This window comes from Mugil cephalus, chromosome 5 (genome assembly GCF_022458985.1).
Source record: "Mugil cephalus isolate CIBA_MC_2020 chromosome 5, CIBA_Mcephalus_1.1, whole genome shotgun sequence".
Lineage (NCBI taxonomy): Eukaryota > Metazoa > Chordata > Actinopteri > Mugiliformes > Mugilidae > Mugil > Mugil cephalus.
The window spans coordinates 5,449,749-5,473,077 of NC_061774.1; the positions used below are offsets into that span (position 1 = coordinate 5,449,749).

The 23,329-nt window shown below is 37.8% G+C and overlaps 3 protein-coding genes across 3 annotated transcripts; all 3 read left to right on the forward strand.

The window, feature by feature from the left end:
- The first annotated feature begins 2,890 nt into the window (after window positions 1-2,890).
- On the forward strand, window positions 2,891-5,159 carry LOC125008297. The gene is made up of 6 exons (XM_047585480.1): window positions 2,891-2,948; window positions 3,072-3,404; window positions 3,507-3,851; window positions 3,994-4,134; window positions 4,222-4,274; window positions 4,368-5,159. The coding sequence occupies exons 1-6, from the start codon at window positions 2,906-2,908 to the stop codon at window positions 4,524-4,526; spliced, it is 1,074 nt and encodes a 357-aa protein (XP_047441436.1). The 5' UTR covers window positions 2,891-2,905; the 3' UTR covers window positions 4,527-5,159.
- Window positions 5,160-9,288: 4,129 nt separating this feature from the next.
- LOC125008540 lies at window positions 9,289-22,941 on the forward strand. Its single transcript, XM_047585827.1, has 12 exons — window positions 9,289-9,560; window positions 10,143-11,460; window positions 11,680-11,997; window positions 12,129-12,467; window positions 12,564-12,689; window positions 12,923-12,939; window positions 21,145-21,238; window positions 21,359-21,688; window positions 21,764-22,114; window positions 22,198-22,323; window positions 22,571-22,632; window positions 22,735-22,941. The coding sequence occupies exons 2-12, from the start codon at window positions 11,418-11,420 to the stop codon at window positions 22,849-22,851; spliced, it is 1,923 nt and encodes a 640-aa protein (XP_047441783.1). The 5' UTR covers window positions 9,289-9,560; window positions 10,143-11,417; the 3' UTR covers window positions 22,852-22,941.
- LOC125007660 (signal-regulatory protein beta-2-like) lies at window positions 15,261-17,752 on the forward strand. Its single transcript, XM_047584392.1, has 4 exons — window positions 15,261-16,336; window positions 16,412-16,762; window positions 16,846-16,971; window positions 17,332-17,752. Exons 1-4 carry the CDS (start codon window positions 15,943-15,945, stop codon window positions 17,367-17,369), a joined length of 909 nt encoding a protein of 302 aa, XP_047440348.1. The 5' UTR covers window positions 15,261-15,942; the 3' UTR covers window positions 17,370-17,752.
- Window positions 22,942-23,329: the final 388 nt, after the last annotated feature.

The following is a 23,329-nucleotide window of genomic DNA, read 5'->3' on the forward strand; positions in this document are numbered from 1 at the left end:
GAGCTCATCCTGATAGCAGCCTATCTCCCACACACCATGCAGTGACAGTAACAAAATTTGCTGTAATTTACAAACTGGCCAAACAAGTGACATAGCTTTTGGAATTCTAATGCTAAACTTAGACACAAGTCCAGAGAGATTCTTCCCACTTCCTGCAACATAGGAGCAGTCATCAGTCAGGTGGCCTGCTCCCTAGTGGCCGTGTTTGCCACCATTTTTGATGTTGCCAACCACCAAACACCTGTTTGCTGCTGGGCTCCTCCAACCATGGTTCCTTGGTCACAGGGCTTCATCCCTAAACTTCACGGACTATAAAAAACACCTCATCTCATGAGTGTTTCATATTTGTTGAGATATGGATATCTACATCAACACTATCCCTAACCCACGTTTCATCATTGTTCTCTAATGCATTTGAGTTTAAGGCCGTTTTGATTTGTCATAGCATGAAAAGCAAAGAGGAAGATTTTAGGCTGGGTAATTCTAGTGATGCAGTGCAGTAATGCTATCCTTCACAAGTCTGCTGTGAAATGGCCTTGTCACGTGTGGTTTCACTTCATTTTTAATTATGTGCTCGGAGAAAAAGAAAAAGTGAGAGAGATGTAAACTGAGAGGTGGTGGTTTAAACGAGTTCTGAGAGTTCTATATTTGTCAACTAAAGCTTTAGACAGTAGCCCGGCTATGGCACTCTTGTAACAACATTAACTCCATCCTTATGGTCTCACAGCACACTGTTTACGTTTGGCACAAGAACAACAAGCTAAACCACATTCACCCACAACTCTGAAAAAAAGGTTGTGGTGAACTGTTTCTCTGCCTTCTGACCAACCGCTGAAGATGTTTACTAGGAACAGACCTGACTATGAGCTTCAGCATGATATAAAGTGAAAGAAGAGGCTTTAGCAAGAAAATGGATATAACTTTTACTTGTTTCGTATTTAATGTACACATAATATGCTGTGTTTCAAGCATGGGCGTCTACAACCACATGCAGTTGCTGTTTAGCCATGCCGAAACATGTTAGTATTTGATTGTCCATCGCTGTGCCACATGATGCACAGGAATAGCAAACATATTTTTCAATAAGTCCTCCAAAATGATGAGGGTGGGAGAAATGAATGATCATCTGTTAGCTCATACCAATGAAAAGCCCCAAACTACAGAAAAGTGTGATTAAAACCATGAGGATAGAATGACTGATCAGGTAGTGCCCCAAGCAAGTGCCCATATCAATGCAGTAGCTGCGTCTCTGTGTTGTTGTGATATGAAATTAGTCATAGCAACAATATATAGGCTGTGTGTTACACTTGCCTTTCTGAAATGGATCAAAAAAGTAGTGCAAGACCAACTTTCTGAGAATTAAGCAGAGACTGAGGCAGGAAGTGAAGCCCCTTTTTTTCACACCCTTGGCTGAAAGCCAAACCACAACAATGCTCAAGTTTCCGTGCGTCATTTGGTTGTCAGTAAATTTGTGTTTTCCTGAATCTGTACAAGCATTGCTGTCCACGCAAAGGAAAGGGAGGACACAAAATGGATAATAAAACCACTTTTTTATGGATGATTTTACTGTGTTCTTTCTCTATGCTTAACTGTGTGTGTTTGTGTTTTATGTGCAAAACAGCACGGCGCAGCAGAGTATTGACATTCTTTCTATTCTTTAACTGACATTCTTCAGTGTATGGTGTTTCTATGTTTGCGTGTTCTGAGTCATGGTATAGTAGGAACAACTTCTGAAAATTTCCGTTGTGTTTTTATCGGCTACTGAGTGGTAAACAGGAAATAAAAAGTAAGATTAGGGCATGTAACTTCTTCGGTCTCTGGGGACATGGTGGTTTTGTGCTACCATGGTGCTCCATTTTAACAACCACCACCATATTAAGAACCACTTAATGTTTTGGCTTGTGGCCAACAGTATGTTCACCCTGATAAAGGCCACAAACTGAAATCTTCCACTGACAAAGGCTATGGCTACAGTTTGAACATTTTAGCTGGTTTCTTTACCGGTTTTTCGCTCTCTGTATGTGTAATGTTGGCCAGAATTCCTTCGTGTGTTATACAGTGTGTCTTATAGTGGATTACTTTAAGGTGTCAGGTGGATTACATGTGTTTTCAGAGAAAAATCTTCCTAATTAGAAAATACAAATGTCATTTTATTTGTGAGTAGACTCTCCTTTCTCTCATCAGAGTTGTTTCCAGATGTAGCATGGTGATTTTAAGCAAAGTGACGTAGTGATAAGGCAGTGTAGTGCTAAAATGTAGTTATAGAACCTATAGTTCTAGACACCATGAGAAAAATTGCTAAAATTATTTTATTTTATTTAAACTGACCAAAAAAAATCAAACATGATGCCATATTTACCAGCATTTAGACAATGAACCAAACGGGCCTGCTTTATTATTGCTTTACTATTATTTTTATAATATATATTATTATTATGTAATTTATTTACAATTTAGTGATTTCAAGGCTTGTGGAAATAAATGCCAAATCTAAATATAATATTGCCACAAAAAATTAAAAATTAAATATGCTGATTTTTTTTTCATACTTGCTCTTCCACAGGGTTCACACACACACACACACACACACACACACACACACACACACAAAGCCCCAAAGGTACGGTGTAAAGCAATCTGTCGTGTTTGCTGTAGGTTTCAGTTACAGAAACCCACAACAAGTATCAAAAATGAGACAGGGGCTTACTGCTGGTGCTTCATGTGCTCAGGTTGGAAAATCGGTTCATATTATTTCCACTGAGGTAGTACACTGAAATGCCAGCAAAACGAGAAGCCAATCAAATTACTCTAAAATAGTTCCCTCCCACTTTGATGTGATTACATTTTGCAGAGTCTTTTTTAATCAGTTTCAAATTACAGCAGTCTCAGGTGGAATAACAAGAAAATGCTGCTCATAATTTATGCACTGCTGATGTTCAGAGCGTGGTGTAAGTATATGCATAACGGTCAGAATTACTCCTGTATGTATTAAAAGTACTGTTTTTCAGAAGATAATTAATAATAAGGCATGCAGGCTGTACTGATGTTCTCATTTGCTTGATGACTTTCAGGTTTAACAGAAGGTCAGAAGTTTGAGAAGAAAAACGTTACTGTTGGAGAGGATGTGAAACTGACATGTCCCCTTGAGAGTGTGGGAAGCTTGTTTTGGATCGTGTTGTTTTCTGAAAAATTTCCTGAAGTTTTAGGAAGATCATCTAGCCCCCTGAATGATGCTCCTCGCATTAGAACCAAAAAAGAGCGGAAAGAATTTGTTCTGTATATTTCAAAAGCAGGGCTAACTGACACAGCTTTTTACTTCTGTATAAAGACATTACAAAATGATTTTATATTTTTGGCTGGAACGCATGTCATAGTTGAAAGTTCAACAACAACAGCTCAGCCTGGTAAATTTACATTCCTTAAATTCTTGTTTTGTGTTATATCATTGAAATATAATTTACAGAGATAATAATTTATAAGTTTGTTATTGTTTTTCTGATTCTCAGGACCAGAACCTGTTGTCACCACAACTGCTCCATCTGTTCCAGTGCATCCAGGAGACTCAGTGACTCTACAGTGCTCAGTCTTCAGTGACTCTGAGAATAAAACCTGTCCAGCTGAAGACAGTGTGTTCTGCTTTAGCCATGAGCCACATCAGTCTCTATCAATATTTAATCGTACTAAAGTAAACGACAGCGATGAATATGACCACAACTCTGGAGGAGCCTCAACAAAAAAATGTTTCTTCAACTTCAGAAACTTCAGCTCCTCTGGTGCCCGCACGTATTACTGCTCCGTGGCCATGTGTGGGAAGACGTTATCAGGAAACATATCAGAACTCAACAATGAAGGTAACTGCATCATATATCGATATATTGGGTGGCATATTTGTGTTATATATCAGGATTATGCTAATATTCTGTAATATCCTGTAACAAAAGAATTTACTCCTAGTTTAAATTATACTTATTATTTCTTTTTACTTTTTGTCAGGTGAAAGCATATGGGAGTCAAAGAAGGACAATGCAGTTCTCTATGTCTTGTGTGGAGCTTTGGTTATAAGTGTGATTGTTATAGTCTTTCTCCTTTATTCAATCAAAAAACTCACGAAGAAACCCAGTGAGTTGTGCAGAGGTAAGCAAAGTTACTCATCACTCATCAGTTTATATATTAGTTGACTAAACTGGATTCACATAGTAGTAAATTGTGTTTTTATTTAAGATACATATGCGGTTCCACTGCAAACAGTCGATGGTAATCATGAAAATCAGCAGGTAATTAAAACACAGCAAGTTATCACAATATTTTATACTCTGTGTGTGTGGATATTAAAATCAGAGGTTTTCTTGCTTTTTTGTTTTTTCCAGACAGACGAAGACTCACTGATTTACACGGTACCATCTTTCACCTACAGAAAGTCTAACAAAACTATCACAAGGGACACGAAACCTACAGAGGAAGAGAGCATTTACACTGATGTCAAGGTTCTCAGACTGGATCAACATCTTGACGATGAATTGAACTGATTTTTGTTTGCACACTGAATTAAATGTACTTTTTTGAACCTTAAACACATATTTCTTTTCAGCAAATTATTTATACTTGTAGAAAGAACATTTCTTTGGTTGTAGAGTTTCTGATAAAGTTTTTTTGAATGTCCTTGAATATTTATATGTTTATGCACACATATGTATATATCTTTCCATGAGTTGCACATATATCTCATTGCCAAAGTAATGTACTGAAAGGAAATGGCGGCTGTGTGTATGTGTTCCTTCCTTCCTTCTTGATTGCTACATACTAATTTAAACAATAATTTACTATTGTAAAGTATTGAAACCAAGGCTTTAATGAAACCAAAGCTAAGCCTTAATATAAAATTGTATTTAAAAAAAAAAAACTGTGCTCTTTTTTATGTTTTATGAAATATTTTTTGCTTTGACATCACCGTCTACATTTATTGTTGTGAAAATACTCCATCTACACTCCCAGTCAAGATTTTGGAGACACTATTTTTTTGAACGGGAAGGTGTGTTCAAACCTTTGACTGATAGTGTAGTAGTTTTACCTGTAATATTTATATTTTGGATAAGCCCAATTAAAAGTCATTCATATATACCCAATAAAATAAATTGATAGAAATAGACCCCAAATTTTGTCTAAGGTGAGGCCTACAAGTTGTGAGCACATGACTGGATTAAGATATGGTTACTTGTGCTCAGACATCACAAGTTCTTGTAGCGCAGAAGCACTCCAGAATCCTCTCTGTTGTCAAAAGGTCAATGTAACTTAGGCCAACAATGCTCTCTGTATAGAGCACAGACACAAGTGTATGATTTGACCTTTTGTGTGTACAAGTCATTATTTTGTTGCTTTTGTCATTTGTTTGAAATGTTGTCCTTATTAACATATGGATTATTGAGTCATGGACTACAGTCAATGATTGTAGCCAAGCACATGTTTTATGAGGTCACAGTGACCTTTGACCATCAAATTCAAATTAGATAAACGTTGAGTCAGAACTGGACAAATAACGATAAACAATCTGAAAACACAATGTCCTCTCCGACTCCATTTCAAAACAACATGAATTTCTTATCAAATACAAAGTCCTTCTTTTTATTTTTTATTTATTTATTTATTTATTTATTTTGCACTAGTCATTATGATGCCATTAGCTAAATCCACTTCTTCTGATCAGTGTGCTCAATTTACCATAACTACTAGTGGTTAGCACTGATGCCTTTTAGGGAGAACTCCACTGGCTAACTGGGGCACTTCAGTGTGGAGTTTTCATGTCCTTCCTGCATGGGTTTTTTTCTGGGTACTCAAGCAGTGACAGTAAATGAATGAGTGAATGAATGAATGAATGAACACTCAAGAAACTTCAATATATTTAGAAAGTAATTGTTAATTTTTTAATGTTTTCCCATTTTAAGGCACTTAAAATGCTATTTCAACATGTAGAACAATGCACTTCACCTATTACTGGATAATATCTGTGTGAGCAATATTACCCTGATCTACCCCACTTTTCGTATGTGGCAAGTGTTAAGATAAAATCTAAATTGAGTCCAAACCAATGTAATCCAACAAGATATAAATCCAAGAATGATTATCTAACACAGGGGTGCCTAAATTCTTCCCAGTCGAGGAAAACATGCCCTCATTAATCATACAGAAGGTTGTATTTACAGAGAGGAGGTGAAACGTCTGGTGGATTGGTGTGAGAGCAGCAACTTGATCCTGAATGTTGCAAAAACAAAAGAGATCATTGTGGACTTCAGGAAGAACCAACACGGCCACACTCCTCTCACCATCAAAAACTCCCAGAGTGTACTGTTTTGTTTTGTTTTTTTTTGTTTGTTTTTTTTTATTTATTTTATTTCGCATAGCACTCGACAGTATGTTCACAGTGAAGTTAATGTCATCATGTCAAAAAGTCAGCAGCACCAAGTTCCTGGGATGCAGATAACAGATACTTTGAGCTGGTCCAAACTTACTGGAACCCTTGTAAAGAGGGCCCCACAGTATATGCACTTTCTGCACGAGATGAGCAGAGTACACCTACCTGTTCCCGTTCTCACCAACTTCTACAGAGGTACACGGCCACTTTATTAGGTACACCTTGCTAATAAAAGGATGGACCCCCTTTTGCCTTCAGAACTGCCTTAATTCTTCATGGCATACTTTCAACAAGGTATGGATATTGACATGATAGCATCACACAGTGATGCAGTTTGTTGGCAGCACATCTATGATGAGAATCTCCCGTTCTGCCATATGCTAAAGGAGCTCTGTTAGATTGAGATCTGGTGACTGTGGAGGCCATTGGAGTACAGTGAACTCATTGTCATGTTCCAGAAACCAGTTTGAGATGATATGAGCTTTGTGACATGGTGCATTATCCTGTTGGAAGTAGCCATCAGAAGATGGTACACTGTGGTCATAAAGGGATGGACATGGTCAGCAACAATACTCAGGTAGGCTTTGGATTTAAACCATGATCAGTTTGTACTGACCATGGTTGAACAGGTGTCTCTAATAAAGTGGCAAGTGAGTGTAGAGAGCATACAGACCAGCTGCATCTCTGTGTGGTCAGGGGACTGTAGCACCTCCCTAAAGAGCTCCTCCCATTCAGGAAATTGCTACCACAGACCACAGACCCCTCCCACCTTCGCCATAGACTGTTCTCGCTGCTGGCCTCTGGAAGGAGGTTCAGCAGTGCTCAAAAACACTTCCTTCCCGCACCACCACTCATAACATTTCCCCCCCTCCTCACATACTCACACCTACACAAACTGCTGCTCCACCAAGGACCTCTGTGGTGTATTGCCATGTAATGTTACCTAATAATTAGACTGTGCAATAAATATATCTTTCTATTCTTCTATCTTTTTATACATATATTTTTTTGTTTCTGACAGTATTTCTGTGCTTGGAGCCATTGCACGGAAATTTAATTTTGATAAAAATCTAAATGAAAGTCTGTCTAAGTTTAATAAAATACTTAGCTGTAAAAAGTTTTTGTGTAGGCCTTTAAAATTAACTTTGGAGTCCCATCCTGTGAACACACATCTGTTTAACATAGGCGCACACACTACAAACACAATACAACAATAACAGTCACCCGCAGACAGTCAAACATATTCAAAACATATCAGACAGTTAAAGGTCAACAGTCTGGATAGAGATAAAGAGAGAGATGAAAAGCTTCCAAGCCCAGTATGAGGACAATGTGACAGGAAGTATGTTTGAATCTTTTGTGGGTTACCCAATCAGATACAGTTTACAATAGTACGTACCCCTATAACACCTCCTTCACTCATTGAAATACCAGCAAATCTTCTTACGAGACACAATGCCAAGATGGTCCTGTTATGGATTACATTGTTTTGTCTTCATCCAGTATGTAAGTGTGAAATTACACACCATTGGATCGTAACTTTTCCATCATAATGATTTATATTTAATGCTTTTTCTGTGTTTTCCTTTCATTTAGATACGCTGGTTATGATGGAAACAGTTCAGCTTGGAGAAGCTGCAAACTTTACATGTTCCAATCAAGGATTCAATGCAGAAATCCACTGGTACAAGCAGACTGTTGGAGATACTCTTAAATTAATCGTGACACTATATAAATCTGCGGCACCTAGGTATGGACCTGAATTTTCTCAATCAAGATTTGACTTAGGAGTAGGAGACGTACGCTGTCCTTTTTTCTGGCGGATCAGCGCTCATGATTGTGATTGGTCTGTTGCTTTGGAACCCGCCCTTATACGTGTGCATTCACCGATTTACAACAAGACAAACCTGGATTGAGTTGGCGAGTAGATAACTAGCGTTGTAATACCGTTTACCAGATGACCACCACCTGTCTGTTTCTGTTTACTATCTCCTCTTTTGAGTCTCTTGACAATATCACATGATGGTGGTGACCGACGCTGCGCATTAAATTATCCAACGTTTCATCGAGTTGTTTTCTTTTTGCTCAGGTCACTGCGTCTCACTGGTGGGACGAGGCAGAGAGGCGAGGAGTCGTGAAGACGAAGCATTAGCATTAGCACATACATTAATTTTGCCATTGGCCGTCCGGACAGCCAACTTGCCGAGTACAGATCGATGTAGTTGGATCGTAGGAAAATAAATCGATTCATCGATGTAGTGGATGAATCATTACACCCTCAATAAATATGTACCAGAAGCCATTCAAACGTCACTGCCGCATATGCAGAAAAAAATGCAAATCTGTGAGAATGATATAGATGGTCAAAGAGGTGGGCTGGTACTACTCCATGAAACACATGTTGGTGCGGATTGGACTATATTCAAACAGACACCCGCAGTCTACAACAGCGATAGTAAAAGATAGAGCTCCACTAGACTGTGACAGAATAAACCCCTTTCATTTGCTCATTGACGGGTGGTAATCGATTTCCCCATTGATAATTTAAAATCTGCCAAAAGACACTGGCGATATCTCACAGTGGGCATGGACCTAGTGACAACCTCAGGGGCTGACAAAAGAAGCCAACACCACAATTGCAGTTCCTCAAAAGTACACAAAAGAGACTCCTGGTACAAAAATCCAGTTTTTGGTCTCTAGCACTATTGCTAGTGTAACCAGGGTTAGTTAAACCCCAGTTAATTGTAGTTGCTTTGGAAATGTATTTTTATATGATCTATTTATGTTCTAAATGTTTCCCTCAAAATTAAATGCATGGCTATTTTTCACAAGAGTGGAGCAGTAAAAACATCTTCTCCTATAAAAAAAAAACTGTATATGTGTTACTGCCCCTTTAACAGAGGTGGCAGTTGTTGAGCGCTGTTTTCAGTGAGCCAAAAGCTGACAGGTGTGTGCATCGTACTTTAGCGCAAATCTTTGCAAGTCCACTGACCGATGCATGGTGCATGTGTAGATGTGAGAAGAGAAAAAAGAGGAAAAGTTAGAATTGAAATGATAAAAAACTCAGAAGTCATGAAACTAAACGAGAAGAGACTATCAGCGAGCTGCGAGTTTGAGTAGGACGACGTAAACTGTGTAAACAATTGATTTCCCGGTGAGTAACGATCGATGTTTACATTAGCATGCTAATTTGCTATCAGAGTGCTAAACACTGAACTTAAGTTAGCCTTGAACTCTCTCTAAAACCAGTCGGGATAAACTCGAAACAGGTTGGAGTAATGTATTAGTGTCAGAAGACTATGTTTTGTGCTTTATGAATTTTGTGTTGTTATTTTTATTACTGTGAGTGAAACTTTTGATAGTAGGCTTGGTGCAGGCTAATGTAATGCTGAATCAGTGTTAGGCCTCGACAGAAAAAAATTCATGCAGCTAAGCTAGTGAGTGTGTTGAGTTAAAATGGTGTTTTGTACTGTTGTGAATAGTAAAGTTAATGTAATTCATGTGAATAATATGAGTTATGTTAAAAAAGAGAGGGAGGGAAACAGTTATTTTGAAATGTTTATGTGAATTCATGTTTTGGTTACTATGAGTTAAGATAGATATTAAAAATTCATGGAAAATGGTAGTAGAAGAAAAGTGAAATTTACACTGAGAAGTAGTGCATTTATTTATTTACATTCGAGTTGACCTTTTTATTATGGACTAAATGAGATAATTTTCCTGCATGGTTGTGTAGGCTGGTTTTTTTTGAGTCCTTCGCCTGGGTCCTCAGTCCTTGGTTCCTACCCTGTCATCCATCCCCATCTCCATCCCAGTGGCTACTTTCCCTTGGGCGTGAGGTCATCCATATCTCCATCCACATCTTCATCTTCACCATGATACTTACCATTGGACGTTCACTGTTAAAGAGGGCAGTAGGACTTTGAGTGCACTCGTTTTATTTTTTTTTATTTGGGCCCATTTTTCCATTTTTTTCCTAGTTTTTATTCATTTGAACTTTTGGGACAGGTTGCTTTTCAGTACCTGAGATCTCAGAGGTTTTTGTTACTTGTATTTTATATATTTTTTTTGTATTTTGGGTTCAATTGTGGTTGAAAGATCTTTGTATAATATACCTCCTTTAAACTTTCAGTCTGTTGTGTGTTATTTGGGGTAGACATTACAGATCTAAATCAAAATTTAGTTGAGTAGATACCAGTAGTCTCTTCATCGAGTCTAGAGTTAGAGTTGGTCCTCATTTCCTGTTTGATATTAACCCTGTCTTAGAGTGACAGGTGCAGGGAGGGGTTACACTAGCTTCCCTATTAACAACTGTGGGGATGAAGTTTTATATAGCTTGCACATTTAAATAGTCTAACAGTTTAAAGTTATACATAATTGAGGATGGCTGCTTTGAGTGACAAGTTGGTACCATCACTTGCTGTTTGCTGTCTGTCTTACCTTCATTGTTCCACGTCAGCTCCAAAAACTCTTGGACCACTTCTTTGTGAGTCACAGAGAGTCATAAGTGTCATATATCGTGATATTGTATACGTTTTCTCTGGCACTGCCATGGGGCTGACACATGTGGCCTGTGTAACAATAAATGCTGAATGGTTTGCCATGAAATAAATAAAAAGGACATTAGCTCTGTTTTTGTGAGGCTAAGGTGTTTCACTTGACCCTGAGCCTTCTCTAATAGACACACTGTTACAACTTTAATAGATAGATGCAGAATGTGGACTTTTCTTGTGGAACATACCACAAAGAATAGTAGTGACCATGACAATTATTGCTTAAGAGTCTTAAAAAAATAAAACCAAGATTAGACAATGTTTTTAAGAGTGAAAAGAACAAAACATGAAAGAGAGATTATAAAAGGCCCGTGTGAGACCACCGTGACAGGAAGGGCGCTTTTGAATATTTTCTGTGTTAACCAATCAGATGCATTTTATGATGTGACCTCAATACCTTCTCACTTCCTTCACTCATTGAAATACCAGCAAGTCTGCTCACAGGACACAATGTCAAGATGATCATGTTATGGATTACACTGCTTTGTCTTCATCCAGTATGTAAGTGCATTTTTATTCTGTCCAAATGTTTTATCAGTTGAGACTTTATATACTAAATAGATAATTTTGTAGTTGAACCTTTGCACATCATACACAAGATTGCTTTATTATTTGCTAAAATTTTTTAGAGAACTTACACGCCATAAAAAAACATTTGGAAAGTAACATTTCCAGGCATAAATGATTTGAATGCTTCGTCTGTGTTTTCCTTTCATTTAGATACGCTGGTTACAATGAAAACAGTTCAGCTTGGAGAAGCTGCAAACTTTACATGTTCCATTCAAGGATTCAATGGAGAAATCCACTGGTACAAGCAGACTGTTGGAGATACTCTTAAATTAATCGTGACGCTGTATAAATCTGCGGCACCTAGGTATGGACCTGAATTTTCTCAATCAAGATTTGACTTACGTACTGATAACAGTTTTAGTAACCTGACTATACTGAGGACAGTTGAAGAGGATGAAGGAATGTACCACTGTGGAGTCACAGAGTGGATAAAGATTAACTGGAGTGGGACATATTTGTTAGTAGAAGGTAAGGTTTGATTTACTTTAAGTTTTCCAGTCCTTCTTATCATGATAATAATGATAATAATAAAATTATAATAAAATGCAGAAAATGTGTTTACAAGTGCTCAGTTTTTAATACTGTTTTGTTTTAAAAAGGAAACACTGAGAGGACTATTGTTCAGACAGTATCATATCCAGTCCGTCCAGGAGACTCAGTGACTCTCCAGTGTTCAGTCCTCTCTGACTCTGAGAACAAGACGTGTCCAGGAGATCTCAGTGTGTTCTGGTTCAGAGCTGGATCACAGACATCTCATCCAAACATCATCTACACTGATGGAGACACAAATAATAAATGTGAGAAGAGATCTGAGACTCAGAAGAGATGTGACTACAGCTTCTCTAAGGACGTCAGCTCCTCTGATGCTGGGACTTACTACTGTGCTGTGGCCACATGTGGAGAGATATTATTTGGAAATGGAACTAAACTGGAGACTGGTAGGATTTTGATGATTTGTCAGAATCTTTTTGGTGTCATCGTAACAGCCTCAATCAATGAACTGATCCAGTATATTTTCTTTCTTTGTTTTGTAGATCAGGCAGCAGGTTCTGAGTTTGCTGCGCTGATGATAGCAGTAATATGCCTTGCCATATCTATAATTGTACATTTTGTTTTCATCTGTTACCAAACTCCAAGAGCAGAATGTGAAGAATATGACGGTAAGTTCTTTTTACTGATATGTATTTTAATATTCTCTAGAATATTTTTCTATTGTTCCATGTGTTCCTCGCTAAATATTATCTTCAAAGCAAGTCATACAAATAGCCAAGAGAAAAAAGTAAAGATTTTTAATTTATTGACATTTGTACTTGAACTTGTTTGATGATCTCCGATTCTTTACTAAAAGCTATGATTAAAATCGTGATACCTCTTTTTTCATCACAATGCACAGAAAGCACCTCTTCACGAGTTATCTATCTCTGGAAGAAAAGCTACAAGATAAAGGAGGAAGAAAGATGAAAACAGAAGAAAATGTCTTCCATCAAATTAAATGCTCAATATGAATGTGTGAATCCATGGGGTGAGTTGCAGCACTGTGATTTCTTAAAACAATGAATAAATATTTGTTCTGTTCTAACCTGCAATTTCATGATAAAACCCAGACTTCTTGTGTTTAATATTCAACTGATGATTTTATATATGCTTGTTTTTGTTCTGTAAGATATCAAAACCTCTGACTTTTTTTTTTTTTTTTTGCATCAGCTTGGAATATTCTTTATTATTACACCTTTTTTATTTGACACCTGGGAATGCTTTTTGTCAAGACAAATTCTGAAAATAAATGTCTCAAATGCTTTGTGAATGTTCAGTGTTCATGTGTGATTGGCCTGCATCCTGCAGGATTCGACTTTCAAGCACATGAGTCCAACCAGCTCATCTAAAGCTACGCATGTTTACTGCAGTGCTGACAAAACATGGACAAAAGTTAGTATTTGTAGTGGAATAGAATGTGAAGTTAGCTGAAATAGTCAAGTCGCAATAAACAGCAACATGCAGAGAAGGGGGGTTGTGGTTAGAAGCAAATTCAGCATACCAAGGAATATACTGTATCTTTTTATCATGTGGCTTATCCTGATAGATACCACAGAGCCCGTCTTCTGTATCAGTTTGATCAGCTGTGAGGTCTCCTTCTTCTTAGTGCTGCCTCCCCACCAACCACCTCTACACATTCGACCGTTGATGGTTACAGGCTGCAGGTGGGGCCTAACATGTCACCATAGTATGGACTTAATCTTTAGAGCAGTGTTTTCCAACCACTGTTTTTTTCAAAAGTAATTAATTATTGTGTGCAAATAATATGCCATTGTTGAGTGTCTGTGCTGTAGTAGTGACTGGCAGGGTAATCATGTAATACTTGAGTCACAGCATCGTAGCTACCAAGACTGCAATGACAGCAATGGAGAAGTTTTTGAAAAGGAAAAATGCTGATTCTGAACTGGACAAGATTTCAGACCCAAGAGAAGGCCGTACTATGAGTGGAGGTCAAAAGAAGGCAAAGACGGTGAGTTTGAGGCAATACAGCGAGAGTTGATTCCTATTCAAGACACTTTGATGAGAATGACTTTAAGAATGAGAATAACTATATTGTTAATATAGCCTGCAGAGTGTAATTTTTGGTTGGTGGTGTGTCTCCTGATTTTTTTTAATGAAAGTTGACTTATATCAGCTTTTAATTACCTTTTTGATGATATCATGATAATATTGTTGTTGTGTCATTTTCTGTCCACAATAACTGTGAAGTGAAACTCTGATATCGTAACCCTACTCCGAAGTGTCCATATTTTTATTGTCTTTTGTTGTCTTTAATTTATCAATCAATGCTTCCTTTTAAAACATCAATTCATACACATACAGCAGGTAAAATAAGTATTGAACGCGTACAAGTTTTCATAGTAAACATATTTCTAAAGGTGCTATTGACATGACATTTTCACCAGCTGTTGGTAACAACCCAAATAATCCATACATAGAAAGAAAGAAACCAAAAGAAATCAGTTCAGAAATTAAGTTATGTGCAATAATGTAAAATAACAGAGGGAAAACATATTGAACACATGCAGAAAGGGAGATGGAAAAAGGCATGGAAAGCCAAGACACCAGATGAAATCTATCAGTGATCAGAAAGCCATCCTACCCCTTCTCAGTGCAAATGAATATCAGCTGGTTCAGTCCAAACTGATGGCCTATAAAATGATGTGTCATTATCTGGTCTGATGGCTTTGGTTACAGAATAATTCATAAACTTCTGAATGTTCCAGTGAGCACTGTTGGGGCCATAATCCGGAAGTGGAGAGAACATCATTCAACTATACACCGGCCACGACCAAGTGCTCCTTGCAAGATTTCTGACAGAGGAAGAATTATCAGAAGAGTTGTCCGAGAGGTAAGGACCACTTGTGGAGAGCTTCAGAAAGACCTGGAATTAGCAAGTACAATTGTTTCAAAGAAAACAATAAGCAATGCACTCAACGGCCATGGCCTGTATGCACACTCACCACGCAAGACTCAGGTATTTCTGAAGAAAAAACATGTTGAAGCTCATTTAAAGTTTGCTGCATAACATTTGGACAAGCCTGTAAAATACTGTGAGAACATAGTCTGGTTATTGTCAGTTATTGTGTTAAATACATTTTCCCTCTGTTCTTTCTATGTATGGATTACTTGAGTTGTTACCAACACCTGATGAAAATTCCATGTCAATAGCACCTTTAGAAATATGTTTACTAAGAAATTGTGACATGTTCAAAACTTTACCCGCTGCATTATGGGGCACTCTTAATAGTGGGCAGTCATGCATGAGGTGTGCGAGGTGGGGTAAGGACGTAGTGGGCATTCAAACTATTGACCTTATCCTCTCAAATCATCTTCTCTGACCGCTAATCTAGCATCACCCTCTAAACAGACTGTACCATGGATGTGGTTTTGCAGCATGCTCTGTAATGCTGTAACCATTTTACTTCTGTACTGTTGAAGATGGTTTGTCTAAAAAATCGGGTATCTGATCTTAACCTTAACCATCTAGATAACTCCAAACAATCATACTAAAACAAAACACACTCATGGTCTAAGACATCGACTGACTGGATAAGAATGAGGTGGTATTCTCATCAAAGACCTGGACGAGCAATGTGGCAGGAAGTGCACTTCTAAATGTGTATTCTACGATAACCAATCAGATGCATTTCACTGTGTGACATGCCACGATACTTCACAGCCTACAGTCAGTGAAATACCAACAAGGTCTCTAACAAGAGCCAATGTCAAGATGATCGTGTTAATTGTCATACTGCTTGTACCTCATCAAGGATGTGAGTGATTTCTTGCAAGTATTTCTTTAATAGATATGTTATATATAGATATATAATAATATGATATATAATAGATGTATGTAGGTTCATATTTTATCTTTGCATGGTGTATTTTTACATCATTGTCACTTCATGTTTTATGTGTTGCATGATTTCTTTAATTTCAGATACACTAACTCCAGTCATACCAGTTGAACTGGGTGAAGCGGCTACCTTAACATGTGCTCTATCTAATACTGAGACCACCCGTAAAGAAATCCACTGGTACAAACAGACTGTCCCAGATACTCTGAAATCTATTGTAAAATTTCAGAAATCTGTGCCGCCTAAGTACGCACCGGAGTTTTCTAATTCAAGATGGAAGGTTCATAATGATAACAATTTCAGCAACTTGACCATTTCGAGGATAACCCAGGAGGACGAGGGACTCTATCACTGTGGAATTTCAGAGTGGCTCGGGAATACTGAATGGAGTGGGACATATTTGTTAGTAAAAGGTAATTATATCATCTAATTTCATATAGTTCAGCCAATACTTTAGCCAACAATGTAAATCTTATCTTTTAAAACAGGAAACACTGAGAGGACGTCAAACTATACTGTTGTTCAGACAGTATCAGGTTCAGTCCGTCCAGGAGACTCAGTGACTCTCCAGTGTTCAGTCCTCTCTGACTCTGAGAACAAGACGTGTCCAGGAGATCTCAGTGTGTTGTGGTTCAGAGATGGATCACAGAAATCTCCTTTAAACATCGTTTACACTGAGGGAAAGACACATTATGAATGTGAGAAGAGATCCAACAGTCAGAAGAGATGTGGCTACAGCTTCTCTAAGGACGTCAGCTCCTCTGATGCTGGGACTTACTACTGTGCTGTGGCCACATGTGGAGAGATATTATTTGGAAATGGAACTAAACTGCAATTCGGTATGATTGATTTGTGAAATATGTTCTCACAAATTCTCATGCAATCTCCAAAAACATTTATACTGTATTTTTATGTTTTCAAGATCAAGCAGCAAGTTCTGAATTTCCTGCGCTGGTGATAGCAGTCATCTGTCTGACCATATCTGTCATTGTACATTTTGTTTTCATCTGTTATCAAACTCCAAGTGCAGTATGTGAACAATATGACGGTAAGTTCTGTTTAAATATTTGAACTGCATATTGAATTAAATGTAACTAAATGAGATAAGACTGAGCACAATCTCATCTTCTGGACTAAAATGTAAGCAGAAGTTTCTGCATATTGGTCTTCAGCACACAAGGTGCAACTGTTATGATTTTTATTTTGTTGACATTTAAATTTTGAAGTGATTTGTTTTATTTGGAAGAGTGTTGTATAACGTGAGCAGAGCATAAAGCCGCTGGACAGACGGTTTATAGCTATCGCTCATTGTCAGCTCTTGCCCCCAGTGAATTTAAACTTACTGAATCATCTGAGTGTGAAAAGTTTGATCAAAAAGCTAATATTTTTTGTTATTCTTCGTTAACAGAAAACACCTGGTCAAAAATTGTATACCTCTGCAAGTAAAGCACTTAGACAAAGAAGGAAGGAGGAGCTGAAGCCCAGAGAAACAACTGCTTGTTGAGTTAAACGCTGATTAATTTGTGTTTCTGTGGAACGGCCCTTTACAGTGTGGCTTAATAAATGACTACTGTGGGTTACTCGCTTACTTGCTATTTCACAATGTGCTCAATGTTTCGCCAGTATCATATCATGACTTTGCATATGCTTGTTTGTATTCTTTTCCTGTAGGGGAAAAAAAAAACATGAGACTTAAAAAAATAAATCAAAAGCTAAAGCCTTTAAGCTGCAAAATGTGCACGTTTTTTGTTACTTCTGACATTAAAATATGTATCTTCTATTATTTTTCTTGCCCTATCTCTATTTCTAAATGCACATTATGAAAATAAATTTCTGGATGATGAATGTGTATGTGTTATTGATCCCAGACACGAGGTGACATTCAGGGGGAAATTAAACCCTTTTTTTGCACAACATATGGACACCCCTTCTAATGTACAACATGGGTCAAAAATGACCCACATTCATTTCCTAGCATATTTGATGCTGACTGAGATTTTCTTTGTTACTTTTGAAATCAATTTATTTTATCATTGAAAATACCAAGTACTATTTTAATATCTTGTTTTTGACTACTCCAGATCATTATTTCCATTTTTCCTTTCATACTTTATGAACAAAAATTGCTTTAAAATAAAGTTAAAATTAAAGAGATGAGTTCCTCCATAGGAGCTGGTTCTGCTCAAGGTTTCTTCCTGTTAGAAGGGACTGTTTCCTTCATCTTGCTCTGGAGGTTTCAGGACAGTTTTTGTAAAGTGTCTTGAGACAATTTGCATTGTTATTGGTGCTATATAAATAAAATAAAATAGAACTGACCACATCACTAGAGCACAAATTGCCATCCCAATTTTCCACAAATGATCACTAAATGTGCTAAGTGTACTCTTTGAACAAAGGCCTGGTGCACTGGCAACACCACCTGCTGACTTTTCTGTCTTTGGAAACTGGGCACATTGCACACCTCTTCCTCTTATTTTGGCCCTACTGTCTGATGTCTTCTCGTGGCTGGGTGGTTGCTGTGATCTTTCCACTGCCTCATTAACATGCTTTTACAGTTTGGTCATGAAGATGGTGTAAGTATTGAGGGTGGCAACATCCAGCATGTTGTACCAGAGAGCCACAGGCAACCTCCTGGTTCTAGGCTTACAGGAGTAGTTGCTAAACATCTGATCCACTGTGTCCACTCCTCCTTTTGTTTTGTTGTAGCACTGGGTCACTCCTGGTTTCTTCTTCTGACTGTTGTCATCCACTCCTTTGTCATCATGAATAGTGCTCAGGAGGACAATAGCCTTTCACTTCCTCTGGATAGCTCACCGTGGTCATGTTATCTTTGAATCCAATCAAAGTAACATTAGAATAATGGAAAAACAACTTACATACAGTAGACATGCAAAGGGAGCTGTGCTGAGCTGTGAAATGTCTGAAACATGTCTTACAGTTTCATGCCAAATAGCATAGAAAATGTGTGTGTTTGTAAACTTGATGTCGAAATACAAAAGGTTTTGTTTGTTCATAAAGTAAAAATGGAATATAAAGCGATTTCTGATCAACAAAAACAGGATATTTGCTGCATAATTGGGATAGTAAATGATAAGATATGTTCATTTCAAAGATGTATCATAGAAACACTAAGCCATACATAAAATAACATTGAAAATGGATATAGGTCATTTTTGACCCATGTTGTGTGTTAGAAGGGTAGTAACTCAAAAGGGGTTTTATTCAAAAAGTAAAAAGGTAAAAAAGAAAATAAGCATGTTTTTGGATCAAAAACAAGTCAATTGCGGAATACCTGGAATACTGAGTGATGAAATTAAATTATTGCAAAGATGTAGGAGGGAAAAAAGCAGCCGAGCCACTTTTGATCGATGTTGTGCATCAACGGGTTAAGCACACAATGCAAACAAATCCTGTGCAGCACAGCTAATCTTGTTTGTCACTACCAGCTGCTATTATTATGTATTGCACTGCTGGTTGTGTGGTGTAAAGCCATTTAGAAGAACAAACCAAGAACATAGCTAGCAGAGGTAGTCCAACCACAACAAAGAAGCAGCCTAAGCTCTGTACTACAAACCAAGTTCAACACACCCAGGAAATATTTTCAGTATCTGGCTCCTCAACAGCAGTATCGATAGGAGATCACACCACAATGGTTGTAAACTCAGCATGTCCACCCATCTGGGTTGTAAGTGTTTTCATCACATGACCTGATCAGTGGATAGTGCCGGTCTCACACCATATTCTGCAACCCATCAGAGGTAAGTTCACCTCAAGCACCAACTACCTGTGGTAAAAATGAAAAGCTTAAGCTGCAAAAACTGTAGTGCCACTTGAGGCTGGCCTAGCCTTCAGCAAACATTTATGGTAAAATGTCCAGTTTAACTGCAGAACCGAACAAACATTCATGACGGCTATATGGTGTATGTGTGTTTATATAACTCATCGATTCAAGTTATTTTAAAGCTTTAAGTTATGCATGATTAGGGGCGACCACTTTGAGTGACAGTTGGTTGCTGTTACAGGCTGATGACTGCCCTCCTCAGCTTCACTCACGCTCCACCTCTCTGTCTGTGCATTAGCCTTGAGTTAGGAGTCAGATGAGGGGACAGAAATGGCGATGGTATTCACACTGAGCTTCAAAACCCACACTCCAGGAAACTTATGGCTGACAGCACAGAGGGTTTCTCCATCTTTATATTTGCAGTACTGTGACAGCCCATGGTTAACCTGCATACGTCATCCACACACTGACTTGTTGGTGTAATTACACTCCGTACCAGAAGGAGGGGACAAAACTTCACCACACTAAGTTTGATATTTTAATTTGTAGCGGCTGGAAGATTGTGAGAAATTGAAATAAAAGTACTGAATGAATGTATAATATTTGTCTCCATTACGGATCGGCTCCTTCTGATCCAATCCATGATGACTCCTTCACAATAAAACTTTTCTGACTCTGTTTCATGCATTCCAGCTCCTGACCATGATTGCTTCTTCTCACAGCACAGTCCCATGCTTCAAGTTGCAGTAATCTCTTCACTTGCTTTAAAAGAGAAACTCATTCAGCTGCTGTGGTGGCTGTGATGTCATCTGAGCGGTTCTGTAACTTGAAAACCCTTTGGTTACTTGCTGTCTTTTTATAATCACTTGCGAACAGCTACTGGTAGATTTGTGGTTTTCTTGTCACCGGTGGCTTTTGTGCTCTGTAGACACTTACTTGTGGAAATTTGTATCATAAAGATTTGTGTGACTGATGTACTGACACATTTGTGGATCTATTTGGTCAAATTTACACAACATACAAACATCAGCTTCCTTTTGTTAGTGCCATTTGGACTTTGGGTGCTGGTTGCCATTGTCTTAACTTGCCCAGTGAGCATAGCTGATATATTTTCTTTGATAATCCACTAAACAATAAATGATGAGCTAAAACAGTAACAGTAGAATGTATGTTGCTTCTCTTTTACTTAGTTGGGCTGGGGACTTAAGAAAAGAAATCTATTTCTGATTTGTGATAACATCAGTGAATTAGTTGTCCCATTCACAGTGAAGTTTTCCCACTTCACACAAAAAAGAGTGAACATTGTCTATGAAAAAGATTTGTTGTTGATCCTCAAAAACCTGGACGAGAACAATGTGGCAGGAAATGCCCTTTAAATGTGTATTCTACGATAACCAATCAGATGCATTTCACTTTGTGACATCCCACATTACATCACAGCCTACAGTCAGTGAAATACCAACAAGGTCTCTAAGAAGAGCCAATGTCAAGATGATCGTGTTATGGGTCACATTGCTTGTTCTTCATCACGCAAGTAAGTATTTTCTTAATAGATGTATGTATGTTCATATATTTTATCTTTGCATGTTTGTTTGTTTTTTTTACATCACTGTCTCTTAATGTTTTATGTGTTGCATGATTTCTTTCATTTCAGATACACTAACTCCAGTCATACCAGTTGAACTGGGTGAAGCGGCTACCTTAACATGTGCTCTGTCTAATACTGAGACCACCCATAAAGAAATCCACTGGTACAAACAGACTGTCCCAGATACTCTGAAATCTATTGTAAAATTTCGGAAATCTGTGCTGCCTGAGTACGCACCGGAGTTTTCTAATTCAAGATGGGAGGTTCATAATGATAACAATTTCAGCAACTTGACCATTTCGAGGATAACCCAGGAGGACGAGGGACTCTATCACTGTGGAATTGCAGAGTGGCTCAGGAATACTGAATGGAGTGGGACATATTTGTTAGTAAAAGGTAATTATATCATCTAATTTCATATAGTTCAGCAAATACTTTAGCCAACAATGTAAATCTTATCTTTTAAAACAGGAAACACTGAGAGGACGTCAAACTATACTGTTGTTCAGACAGTATCAGGTTCAGTCCGTCCAGGAGACTCAGTGACTCTCCAGTGTTCAGTCCTCTCTGAATCTGAGAACAAGACGTGTCCAGGAAATCTCAGTGTGTTGTGGTTCAGAGATGGATCACAGAAATCTCCTTCAAACATCGTTTACACTGAGGGAAAGACACATTATGAATGTGAGAAGAAATCCAACAGTCAGAAGAGATGTGTCTACAGCTTCTCTAAGAACGTCAGCTCCTCTGATGCTGGGACTTACTACTGTGCTGTGGCCACGTGTGGAGAGATATTATTTGGAAATGGAACTAAACTGACAATTGGTAGGAATGATTTACATGTTCTTACTTAGTCTCATAAAATGTTGTTCAAACACCTTCATGCTGTTTGTTTTCATGTTTTCTAGAGGCAGCAACAGGTTCTGAATTTATTGTGTTGGTGGTAGCAGTAATCTGTTTGGCCATATCTGTGATCATAAATATCATTCTCATATGCCGTCAAACTCCAAGAGCAGTGTGTGTACTATACAAAGGTAAGAGCTGTTTACTACATATACATATATATATATATATATATGTTGTGGTTTTGTTCAAGGAAGAAAGTGTAACATCATACAAAACAGGATATAATTAATGTAAAAGTCTCCATATTTCTTGTTTCACCTATCCCGCTTTAAACCTGAATTGTACCATATTAATGTATGTAACTGTATGATGGTGTGGATCCTAATCCAAAAATCAGATTAAGCACATAATATTACACTTTTTATTCATCGTTAGGGTCAGAAGGCAGCACTTCACAAGCAAAACCAGACAACTTAAGCCAACCAGTTCATGAATATGTAAGTTATGAACCAATATAACATGATTTGATGTTATTTTATGAATATTTCCCCCGCAAACTGAAGTAACAGCGTGACTCTCTGTTCTTATTTGCTGCACAGACCGAAGATAATCTGAACTATGCTGCGCTGCGTTTCTCTGGACCGAAACCTACAAGAGGAAGAAAGAAGAAAGAATTGAATGCAGAAGAAAGTGTGTATTCTTATGTGAAATGCTGAATGTGATGTGTGTTTATGATCTCCTTGAAAGTAAAGACTTGTGACAGATTTGTTTCTCATTTTATTTAAAGCAAGTTGTTTTATGACAAAATCCTGCTCTTTATTTTAGATATTTTACCATACATCGGTTTTTACATGTGTTTTGATTATAGACATGTGAATCTAAACATGCATCTTTACTGAGGGTTTTTATGTTTTTTTGAAAAATTACATTTTAACATTACATAGAGTAGTATACAGTCAAAACATTCATTGTCTTCACATAAACTCTGAAAAAGCATTAAGATTGTCAGATATCAAGACAAATTCAGTGAAATTACTGAAACACTTTATTTGTGTTGAACATTCATAAATGACCGGATGTGGCATATCTTAACAACACGTATTTACTTAAGACAATCTGATCTACTGATCGCAAAACTCAAACTCTTCATCGTAATTCTCACTGTTAGAGATCCTGCAGCACAGTTTATAATTG